The 12,395-nt window shown below is 42.3% G+C and overlaps 1 protein-coding gene across 1 annotated transcript in view; it reads right to left on the bottom strand.

The window, feature by feature from the left end:
• The window catches only part of LOC109892120 (glycerophosphodiester phosphodiesterase domain-containing protein 5-like), a 50,089-nt gene that overhangs the window by 7,759 nt on the left and 29,935 nt on the right, over positions 1 to 12,395 (bottom strand). The window contains exons 3-13 of the mRNA XM_031826618.1: positions 6,721 to 6,824; positions 6,417 to 6,510; positions 6,248 to 6,307; positions 6,041 to 6,139; positions 5,847 to 5,940; positions 5,497 to 5,642; positions 2,894 to 2,976; positions 2,368 to 2,518; positions 1,887 to 2,108; positions 1,621 to 1,766; positions 1,287 to 1,434 (exon numbers count right to left, since the gene is read on the bottom strand). Of these exons, the coding sequence (XP_031682478.1) occupies positions 1,287 to 1,434; positions 1,621 to 1,766; positions 1,887 to 2,108; positions 2,368 to 2,518; positions 2,894 to 2,976; positions 5,497 to 5,642; positions 5,847 to 5,940; positions 6,041 to 6,139; positions 6,248 to 6,307; positions 6,417 to 6,510; positions 6,721 to 6,824 (1,347 nt within the window). The remainder of the gene's footprint in view (positions 1 to 1,286; positions 1,435 to 1,620; positions 1,767 to 1,886; positions 2,109 to 2,367; positions 2,519 to 2,893; positions 2,977 to 5,496; positions 5,643 to 5,846; positions 5,941 to 6,040; positions 6,140 to 6,247; positions 6,308 to 6,416; positions 6,511 to 6,720; positions 6,825 to 12,395) is intronic.

Here is a 12,395-nt window from a genome sequence, read left to right as displayed (position 1 = left end):
GTTGGAGCGCTGAGTTCCTGAGCACCTTGGAGCAGGTTTTCATCAAGGATCTCTTTGTACTTTGCTCCGTTCATCTTTTCCTCGATCCTGACTAGTCTCCTAGTCCCTGCCGCTGAAAAGCATCCCCACAGCTTGATTCTGCCACCACCATGCTTCACCGTAGGAATGGTGCCAGGTTTCCTCCAGACGTGATGCTTGGCATTCAGGCCAGAGAACCTTGTTTATCTTGGCCTGATAGTCGGTTAGGTGCCTCTTGGCAAACTCCAAGTGGGATATCATGTGCCTTTTACTGAGGAGTGGCCCCTTTACCATAAAGGCCTGATTGGTGGAGTGCTGCAGAGATGGTTGTCCTTCTGGAAGGTTCTCCCATCTCCACAGAGGAACTCTGGAGCTCTGTCAGAGTGACCATCGGGTTCTTGGTCACCTCCCTGACCAAGGCTCTTCACTCCCGATTGATCAGTTTGGTCAGGCAGTTAGCTCTACGAAGTTTATTGATGGTTCCAAACTTCTTCCATTTAAGAATGATGGAGGCCAAGGTGTTCTTGAGGATTTTTTTTGGTACACTTCTCCAGATCTGTGCCTCGACACAATCCTGTCTCGGAGCTCTACGGACAATTCCTTCGACCTCATGGCTTGATTTTTGCTCTGACATGCACTGTCAACCATGGGACCTTATATAGACAGGTGTGTGCCTTTACAAATCATGTCCAAACAATTGAATTTACCACAGGTGGACTCCAATCAAGTTGCAGAAACATCTTGAGGATGATCAATGGAAACATGATGCACCTGAGCACAATTTCGAGTCTCAAAGCAAAGGGTCTGAAAAGTTATGTAAATAAAGGTATTTTAATTTTTTTTTTACATTTGCAAAAATGTCTAAAAACCTGTTTTTGCTTTGTAATTATGGGGTAGTGTGTAGATTGATGAGGGGGGAAAAAAAGATTTAACCAATTTGAGAATATAACTGTAATGTAACAACATTTTCTACATTGCAAAATAATAGTGAAGACATCAAAACTATGAAATAACACATATGAAATCAGGTTATAGCCAAAAGAATCAAGGCGAAGGGTGGCTACTTATATATTTTGATTTGTTTAGCACTTTTTTGGTTACTACATGATTCCATATATGTTATTTCATAATTTTGATGTCTTCACTATTATTTTGCAATGTAGAAAATGTTATTACATTACAGCTATATTCTAAAATTGATCAAATATTTTTTCCCCCTTCATCAACGTAGAAAACAGTAAAAATAAAGAAAAGGCGGAGCTGCTTACCATAAGCCAGATGGGGTAAGGCACCTTGCGGAGGACCTGAGGGGTGTCAGAGGAGACAGAAGACACCCCGCTGCACCACAGCACTGAGTAAAGCCACGGCTCATTCACCGGGTACACCGTCACACTCATGTTGTTTGCCAAGAAGTCCCTACAAAGACAAATAGTTATTGGAAATGCTGGCCTGTGAGTAATACAGGGTGAGGTTAGGGATTTAGATAACATTTGTGGACCTACCAGATAAGATTCTTGGGGCATGTCCGGTTAAGATTGTGGAAGATCACAGCATGTGAAGCGTTAGGGTTAGTGTTTGAGAGTAACAGTAGGTATGTCTTACTGAATGTCCTTGTTGCTGGCCTGTGAGTAGCGCAGGGTGAGGCTGCTGATGCCTCTGTGTCTGAGCTCCTCCACTGACAGCTTCTCCAAAGAGGTCTGCTGCAGCCCCCTGACACGGCCCCTGTCTGTGTCCGGTGTCCACGTCACCTAAAGAGCAATAGAGCACAAGACACAGGGTAAGAGACTGGACCTGCTTTTTGATTCACACTTTTCTACTAATATTACTAATAAGGATTCAGTGAGACCCATAAACAGAGTCCTTCTCACTCTCTTCTGTGATATCCCAGACCTCTGGACGGCCCACAGGGTGTCCATGATCCAGGTCTTGTAGTGTGGGTGTTCTGGGGGAGGTCTGCGGAGATACAACAGGGCTGACCGGTTGGCCCTGGCAGCCAGACGCAACATCTCTACCAGGCTACACACTGTCAGGTTCCGTATCCGGTTCCGGTCCCTCCCTGTCAGAGACCCAACAGTCCAGAAGGGGTCGTTCTGGAGAGACAGAGAGGGTATTTATTTTATGAGGTGATGCAAAAAAAGATACATTCTAAAATTGTCTCGGTGTAGGGAGAGGGAGAGGTAGACTAGAGAAGGGAGAGACAAAGAAAAAAAGCAATGCAAGGAGAAAGAGAGTGTCATAGATACTGAGAGAGAGAGAGAGAGAGAGAGAGAGAGAGAGAGAGAGAGAGAGAGAGAGAGAGAGAGAGAGAGAGAGAGAGAGAGAGAGAGAGAGAGAGAGAGAGAAAGGTACCTCCAAAAACCACTGCCCCGCATTTAGAGAGCGAATCTCTGTCCAGTTGAAGAGAGAGGCGTCCTCGTGCTGCCTGTCTGGAAAGACTTTGGCGATGTCAGTGGTCCGTTTCAAGGTGCGGTCTCGCATCAGGAAGGGCACCCCGTCCAGACTGGAGGGGAGAGGTGGGACCACAGACTTACATCACTGAACCAGCAACATATGTCATTCACACTTATGTCACTGCTTTCATAAATAAAGAATATGTTTCTGTGGCAATGTAAGGGAAAAAAAGAGCCTGTAATAAAAGGCCTATAATGCATTGAAAATGAATGGATGTGAGATTAAAATGGTCTTAAAACATGTTGACTATATCAAAGGCAGCGACAGAATGGGGCTCTTTAGATTTGCTCTATAACCATTTAAACCCTGAGATTGTTGCTATTGATTCGTTCCCAGTCTACTGTAAAGAACTCATTGCTCCAAACTATGAGGTGGTAGGGTGGGGAGGGGTAAGGTTATTGGCTGGTCGAGTATGGTTGGTTACCTGACGGTGACGTCGGCCTCCAAGGAGCTAACCCCCTGCTGCAGAGCCTTGTTGAAGGACATCAGGGTGTTCTCTGGAGCCAGCTACAGCACAGGACACACAGACAGAGGGACAGCCTTAGTGTCACGCCTTGGTCATTGTATTTTGTGTTTTCGTTATATATTTGGTCAGGCCAGGGTGTGACAGGGGTTTATGTTATTGTATTTCGTATTGGGGTTTGTAGTATTTGGGATCGCGGCTGATTAGGGGTGTTGTTAGGCTTGGCTGCCTGAGGCGGTTCTCAATCAGGAGTCAGGTGATTCACGTTGTCTCTGATTGGGAACCGTATTTAGGTAGCCTAAGTTCGCTTTGTATTTCGTGGGTGATTGTTCCTGTCTCTGTGTAGTTTCACCAGATAGGCTGTAGTTAGGTTTCACGTTCCGTTTGTTGTTTTCGTATTTGTATAGTTATTTCATGTATCGTCATTTTTCTCATTAAAATATCATGATTAACCACCACGCTGCATTTCGGTCCGACTCTCCTTCAACAAACGAAGAACGCCGTTACACTTAGAGAGGTATAATGGGTTATTATGAGTTGTTAGAATCTGATGGTGGTCATTTGATCTAGTGGTGGGTGGCATTATTATTTCACTATTTTAATAAATAGGTAAAAGGTCAGCAAAAGAGGTAATTGTATGTGCGGGAGTTATCTTTTATCATAAGCTTTTTAAACGTTGTACAAATGGTGCGGTTGGTGAGACCTGTAAAAAAGCCATTGATCTTTCTAGCAAGTGGATGTCAGAGAGGCACGTTTACTTAAACAGAGAGGCATTTACAGCAGTACACCTCTCACATCATAATTTCAATTAAATGAATCCTCGCTCTCTGTGACAAAGACAGGTATCTACACCACAACTCAAACCTACTACAGCCGTACAATGTTAGACATACTAATCCACTTCTGAATATATTGATCCTTTGATTTCTCCTGAGGGAAGAGGTCCTTGTCTGAGTTTGTAGAATAAAGCTCATAGAAAGACAGAATAATGAATCTGTCTTGTCCTTTGGTAAGCAGCTTTCAGGCACTGGTCTCCTGTCTCCTTCCACAGACAGCTACCATATTACCCACGGCAGGAGTCAATAGAGGCAAGCCCTAACGGGCTGAAAGTGTGTGTTTGTGTTTTTGTGTTTGTGGAGTGTGTGATTTGAAGGCAGGTAGATAGGCAGAGTGTGTGTCTGGGCTACAGTGTGAGTGTGTATTTGTTTAAAGCAAGTGGTCTGGAACAATGTTTACTTACCCAGCTGCTTCGGGACAGGACAGTTTATTGTGTTCCCTACCAACAGTAGAAAACAAACCAAACATCTACAATCCTAACAAATGTGCTCTCGATCAATGAACCTACTGCTACTCCGTTGGGGGAGGGGGGGCGACATATGGAATTGTTTTAAGAAGGTCATACAATAGATCCTTTAGCTATTTGATCTACAATTTTAGGACCACTTTAGGTCTAAAAAAAATATATATATATATAAAAATATAAAAATGTGTATATATATATATACACATGTTTGATAATATATAGAATTTGGCCTTTAATAAAATACTATAGCCCATAGAAACAAATTGAATAACACATTCTTAAATCACAAAAAATAAGGTATTAAAGTGTCTGTCCTATATCTATATGTCAGGAAATATTTGTGTATTTTTTTTACACATGTTTAGCCCCTTTTCACAAAACTACCTCCATTTTTTACCTTTATTTTACTAGGCAAGATCAGTTAAGAACAAATTCTTATTTTCAATGACTGCCTAGGAACAGTGGGTTAACTGCCTGTTCAGGGGCAGAACGACAGATTTGTACCTTGTCAGCTCGGGGGTTTGAACTTGCAACCTTCCGGTTACTAGTCCAATGCTCTAACCACTAGGCTACCCTGCCGCCCCATTTGTATGGGTTACCTTTAGACGAGTCCCGTGACACTTTTGAGGGGTCATAGAGCAAAATAGAGAACATTGTGTTTGTGAGAGTCTCTTTCTATAGAGTGGTTTGTATTAGTTTGTAGGCCAAACCGTTTGCATGCTAATACGTTTTTGTGAGACGACCAGTTTTCGGGATGTCTCCTTGTCTGACAAACAGCGTTGTAGCTCTGCCACTTTCCACCGCAGATGTGGAAGGGTGACATAGGTGGTTTCGGTGGATTGAAACACAGACCATGCAAAATTATATCTTTAGCTTAAACTAAAAAATGATTATTACCAGTTCGTCAATAGATTCTAGGTTATACACTGACTGGACAAATGCTGTTTGTCTGGCCCTATATAGCCTGCACTCATTACCAGGTCAAGGCAGCACAGTCAGTGCATGTCAAAAAGCAGACCTGTTCGAACCTGATTGTGAACTCCACCTATCCAATGAACTGTTCCATTGTCCAGCAAGTAAATAGTGTTTGCTAATGGGGCTCTTTATTGGGGCTCCAAGACATTCAGTACATTAATTACCCTGATGCAGAACAGCTCTCAAATTGAATGTGATTGTGAACTCCAGCCACCATTATCGCTTATACCTATTTAATAATTAATGATCTACATGAAGAGGCTAGAGAGTAGAGCCATTGCCTTACCATTGGCGCTCCCCGTCGTCCAATGACGTCAGGTCGAGATTTGAGGCTGTTCTTGTCCATGATGCAGGGTGAGGAGATGGCAAGGGGAGCCATGTAGAGGGCCAGCAGGACACTCAGGTAAACCAGCAGCAATATCATGTGGAACTCTGGGAAGGAGGAAGACCACAGAGTGAGGACATTAGGTCTCACAAATTTCTGAATGCTGCTGCAGTTATTGTTCGTTATCAAACATCTTAATGGTTATAATGGTTTACAATTATATTAATTATGATGTAATGTAATATGTACAATATTGGTATTATTGGTCACAGTTACAGTGAAAGCCAATCCTAAGCCAACACAACACTTACTGGTTCTCTCTGCACGGACCACTTGTTCAGCAACTAGCCAGCCCAGCACTGTGACGGCAGCCAGAGCTCCTATGTGCAGGAAAGGCCCTGTGGACTGAATTACAACACAGGAAGACAGGAGTTTTATAACCTTGTTTACACACAAACATCTAAAAAAGACCAATAGAGAAACAGAGACAAATAGAGATGTAGACCTGTAGAGATATGAGGATGATGTCCCATTCGTCCCCCCAGACGTCATCGATGGAGACCACGCCACTGACAGTGGTGATCAAGGCAGCCAACACACCAACCTGAGTTAAAAACATACTAACAGTTTGATTTGTCCTACACATTCCTATGCAGGGCTAATAGTAATACGGTATTTATTTCCGTAGGTCAGAGTTAATTTGGAAGCCTACCTTGTGGATCCAGTAGAGGTTCAGCTGCTGTCCCAGTGAAATATGACAAAGTGCTAAAATCTGGAAACGAACAGAGCCACAATCAGGTTAGATCACACTGAAGCTGCTGCAGCAACATGTGCTTTACTGTGTGTATAAGCATATAACCAAACATGGGTAACTCACTCACCATTAAAAATGTAATGTAACTAAAGCCAACTGCGGTGGTTGCCAGAATGGGGACAGTCCCGTCCTTCCATTCCCCAGAACGGTTGTATAGTAACCTGAGGATGAGAGACAACGGGTGGGGAAGGTGAACCAGTGCCTTGACAAGAAGAGGATGAAACAGACAAGCCCTTCTAGGAGATATTGAAATATGCACACATTCAATTACTAATTTAAAACTGCTCAAAAGAGAGAGTGCTTCTGAAGGACAGAAACAATGGTACAAACAGCTCACAGTCACTCTGGTAAGGACTAACTGCCCCACTCACCAGTTGAATTGGTTGTAGTCATTGTGGGCCTCCAACCAGAAGTAAGCCCAGAAGAGGAGCAAGGAGAAGGTGCTGCACAAGATGATGAACCATGCACACTCCCACTGGTGAACACACAACAGACAAGAAGAAGACATTTGTGACTCGTTTCAGGAAATTAGGCATATGTCACATGTCACTACTTCACAGGAGAGTAATTTGAACAAACATTTTTTATCAAAATGTTTTTTGGGGGGCAGAAATGCCTTCTGGAACAAATGAACTTTCAAGTTCCTTAATAACAAACTTGTATTCCATCCGTAAATACAAATACAATTGCTAAATGACGAGCCTAGTTGGTTTAGCCTTGGAAAAAGTCAGGAACCTTCCCACTAGCCATGATCGGCTTATAATAATAATAATGGATGGGCTGGATATGCCAGGAGATGAGTTTGGATTGGTCTGCCATGTAGTATGCTTCTATTTATAATGTGAGTTGCTCAGTATGTGTTGATAGTCCTTTATACTGCACCATTTTTGAAATATATAACGTTAGCCATCGAGAACTACAAAGGTTTAGCTACTTTTCTCAACAACATTGATGCCCTGAATTGAGCAGGCGCTATCGACAGATTAGTTGGAAAAAGTGATTTGCTACTTTCTGCACCTGCCATGGTCAGGTGGAGTGACTTGACACAACGCTGGCCTAACAAGATGTAGCTACAAACAAAACGGAGTTAAATGGTTCCAGTCTGTTTTGAAGGATTCATTAATGTACACGGGTAAGAGTCTAGCTATATTTTCAGATATTATACGTTTCTAATTTTGTCAGAAAGTTGTTTTAATTGCAAGTTAAAGCGTACTGTTAGCTAGCTAGCGAGTGTTAGCTTGCTGGCTCGCTAGCTAACATTAAGTGTATGATCTGTGTAGTAATATTATTCAATCATAAACTATTTCCATTCTTCGTTATAGCCTAATGTTAGCTACTGTAGCTAACATTGAACCTGGTTGGTTAGCTTTAGCTACCTGCAGATTTATATTACAGCTATGACAATGTTTGTAATGGTTGGTAGTAGTATGAGTTGGGATAATGCCGGTTCATTGTTTAGTTAGCTACATGTTTAAACAAAAGACAAAAGACTACATGTCTTAACAAAACACATCGCCAGATAATTACATGACCCATCAAGATAGGGGGTGATTACGGCCATCTATTGTATTTCATGAACATGTGTACAAGTCTAGAGAATAGTGACTCATCCACTTAACTAGATGTGGCTGGGGAGTGGTTATAGCATTTATTTCACATGACCCATCAATTTAGACAAGTATGGCAGGTAAGCATAATCTAATCATTCAAAAATATTTCAAAAATATTTTTATCTGGACACTTTCTGTTTTTGATATTGTTACTATGCAAGTAACCATTTCACTGTACTGTTTACACCTTCTGTATCCGGTGCATGTGACAAATCCACTTTTTTTTTGTTTGATATAGTGTGTTTACCAGAGACGATAATGTGAAGAACAACATGACCTGCACTAAAGTCAGATTAGGATATAGGCCAAGGACTAGATCAAGTGTTTTTTACCTCGAGTTTTCCTTATTGTAGGCTAATACTTTTAACACTTTTAGTCTTCAAATCTTTGGTTGTTTACTAAACTAATCACTCTGTTTAGCAAATGGCCTCACATGTGAATTGTTAAAGAGATGTGTGGGGCTAAGGGTTAAGAGGGTGTGAACGATGCTGAATGGATTCTCAAGAAGATATACCAAAACATTCAAGGGCCATTTTTTAAAGAAAAATTACTTTTCCATTGTTCTCCAACTGCAGTGTGTTTTACCATTTTTTTTTAGCTCTTATTCTCTACTTTTATCCAGTGTAAAAAAACACAATTTCAAATTCTGCTACTTAAATTTATATTCTATAACACTTTTAACATAACATTACACGACTTTAAGCTTAAACAATCACACAAAGGCAAAAAGTCCTAAGAGTAAAGAAAATTCTACAACACCTGACCTTTTAAATAAAAATACATTTTCCCCTTGATTGCTAACAGAACCTTCACCTTTTGTCTGTCCTCTGGTTTGACTTATAGTGTGAAAGTATAGGAGAAGGTTTGGACAGATTACCAGGCACTTCCCCCAAAGTAATGAACTGTATTGAGGGGGATAAGACAGGTCAGGGGCCCATGCAGCAGGGCACAACATTGCGGAAGAGCAAATTTCCCAAGGATTATAGAGAATATGGTATCATGTCAGCGCAATAATTGCCTACTGAACGTGGCCCAGGTCAGACCACAGCCAGTTGGAGTTGACCAGTGATCAGTTTTACACCTCATGCTGGCCAGACTAGTGCGGCATCTCCTCCACATCTCCTACAGTCTATTATTAGAGGTGTGTAGATGTGTGGTTAGAGTGGAATACCACATTAACACTTCACACTGCACTCAGAGGAAAGATGAGAAACCTGATCAGAGAGGTCTCACCTTCTGCAGGTTAGAGTTAATGCACAGGGGAGAATGGGAGAGTAGAGGGCTGCTGTTTTAATGAATTCTGGTTTCTGAGGTAACCACCACACTACTTCTGTTGAGACATTCAATTACCTTGTCCTGCACAATACTTTACAGCCTTGACTTGACTGTGTGTGTATGTGTATGTGTATGTGTATGTCTATGTGTATGTGTGTGTGTAAGCAGTAAAGTTAGAACCTAGACCTAATGCGACTAAGGTAATAGAGGTAATACAAAGTGACAGTGGGGCAGGGGCTCTGACAAAGTCAGGTTGTAGTATTTAATTGGTCAACTTACAGTGAGCTGAAAGTGCATAGGTGTAGGACTACAGCCACAGTCACATGGTGAATCTCACATTCACTCAAGAACAGTCGGAGGAATCTCTCCAAAGCAGGTTTGGGGTTAAATTAATTTCCGATGCCGTTAATTCAGGAAGTTAGCTAGTGTTAGGAGCGAACCAAGGAGAAGGATATTTTGTACACATTTAGCAGACAACACATTACAGTGGGTGACTCATTCATTGTCACCAAGCTGATGACGTCTAATCCTGACGTACGTCCAATCCCATTACATCCTCCTCCAGAGCACAGTAGCATATGGGCACCCAGACGGTGTCTGGCCATCCTTCTCCTTCCCTCTCTAACGTCTTCACAGCCTGCTAATTATAACCCTAATAGGCAGTGCTGATCTACCACACTGTTACATCTACTGAGAAGAACACTGATTAATCACCATGAATGCACTTAATCAGACAACCAGTATGACTGGTTGCCATTACCGGCAAACCTTCTCAGACATACAGTTCACATCTCGCTTCTGTATTATAAAGTACACACACACAAGTTATCCTATGGATTTTTCAATATCAGGTGTGTGGTACTACATGGAAATATGTACATAAAAAATAAGGTGCAATACTACAATGCAATATTGATGCTTTGTACCTCAATAATAACTTGCAACGTATGATTGAGCTATGGATCATCCTCACTCCTGCTCAGCATGGGCTGCTTCATGGTGTGCTATTGTTGAGCGAAAGTATTTCTAGGTCATTTATTACAACGTTCTCTATTGGCTGGAAGAGCAGGAAAGAGCTAATCTGTTTCTGAGAAATACCAGCCTACCACAAAGTACCAGCAAGCAATGATATACAAACACAGGAGGATCAACTCAGGACTGGGAATCACAGCAGTACGATCTCAAAGACCAAGTCAATATCAGAATGAACTCTAATAATAAGAGTGAGATAAATAAGTATTGTTAGAGAGTTGCATTTAGTCTGAGTATACCAGAGACACACTAGAGTTTGCATACCGCCCAACTGATCCTCAACACGGAGGCCTCACAGGGGTGGAAGCTCAGCACCTCTGTGGGGCAATTGCAACGTCCGCAACGGCAGGGCTCCTCAGAGAGTGGTGTGGTCAGCCCAAGGCATCATCGGTGGTACGCTGCCTGCCCACCAGGACATATACAGTACCCGGTGTCATAGGAAGGCCAAGAAAATCATCAAGGACCCCAGCCACCCGAGCCACAGCCTGTTCACCCCGCTACCATCTAAAAAGGAAGAGACAGGGACCAAGAGACTGATAAATAGCTTCTATCTCCAGGCCTTCAGACAGTCACCACTAGCCGACCTCTGGCCAGTACCCTGCCCTGAACCTCAAACAATGTCACTAGCCGTTACCACCTGGTACTCTAAGCTGCACCTAAGAGAACACTGGTTATTTAAAAAATGTTTACCTAATGTTTTACCCAATTTATATTAATATACAGTATTCTAGTCATGGCTCATCTATATAACTACTGTAATACAAACCTTTAATATTCACATTGTTAAATTCTAAATTAACCTATTAAAACTCTGACGATTAGTAAAGCTTATTAGAACAGAGTTTATATTCGGTGTCCTGTGTGGATTTAAGTATGCTCTCTCTAATTCTCTCTTTCTTTCTCTCTCTCGGAGGACCTGAGCCCTAGGACCATGCCTCAGGACTACCTGGCATGATGACTCCTTGCTGTCCCCAGTCCAACTGACCGTGCTGCTGTTCCAGTTTCAACTGTTCTGCCTGCGGCTATGGAACCCTGACCTGTTCACCGGACGTGCTACCTGTCCCAGACCTGCTGTTTTCAACTCTCTAGAGACAGCAGGAGCGGTAGAGATACTCTTAATGATCGGCTATGAAAAGCCAACTGACATTTACTCCTGAGGTGCTGACTTGTTGCACCCTCGACAACTACTGTGATTATTATTATTTGACCATGCTGGTCATTTATGAACATTTGAACATCTTGGCCATGTTCTGTTATAATCTCCACCCGGCACAGCCAGAAGAGGACTGGCCACGCCTCATAGCCTGGTTCCTCTCTAGGTTTCTTCCTAGGTTTTGGCCTTTCTAGGGAGTTTTTCCTAGCCACCGTGCTTCTACACCTGCATTGCTTGCTGTTTTAGGCTGGGTTTCTGTACAGCACTTTGAGATATCAGCTGATGTAAGGGAGGGCTATATAAATACATTTGATTTGATTTGATTCCCCCATTGGGTCATACAGCTGCATAAGACAAAGACATATTTCCACCAGTGGTAATATCTATACCCCAAATTGGTTGGAGTCTCCTCTCTTAACATTGCATCTTTATTACTAGGCAGGAAATTAAGTGATGTGGGCCACAAACTGTTCCTTCTCCCTTAAGGTTGACCTGACCTCAACCCCCTTCCTCACTTCTCCACAGCTCACCACCATTATCAGTGAATGCAATCATGTGATTGCCTCTCCTCTACTCAGCACCTCCCAAAGCCCCCTGGATCCTATCCAACCTTCCTTGAACCCACCATAAACATTCCTCCTACAGATAACAATTAACTTCTGGTGAATAAACCAGACTACGGCACTACTCATGTCTCTAGTTTAACTGATGATTAACAACATTTAAAAAGTTTAGAAATCCGAACCCATCAACATACTTTCCATACTGTCTATACACACACATTTTCCATACAGTCCATATTCACATACACTACATGGCCAAAAGTATATGGACACCTGCTCGTTGAACATCTCATTCCAAAATCATGAGCATTAATATGGAGTTGGTCAACCCTTTGCTGCTATAACAGCTTCCACTCTTCAGGGAAGGCTTTCCACTAGATGTTGGAACATTGCTGCGGGGACTTGCTTCCATT

Source organism: Oncorhynchus kisutch, linkage group LG6 (assembly GCF_002021735.2).
Source record: "Oncorhynchus kisutch isolate 150728-3 linkage group LG6, Okis_V2, whole genome shotgun sequence".
Lineage (NCBI taxonomy): Eukaryota > Metazoa > Chordata > Actinopteri > Salmoniformes > Salmonidae > Oncorhynchus > Oncorhynchus kisutch.
Note: the sequence above shows the minus strand (reverse complement) of the source record. Positions and strands in the feature narration are given on the sequence as shown.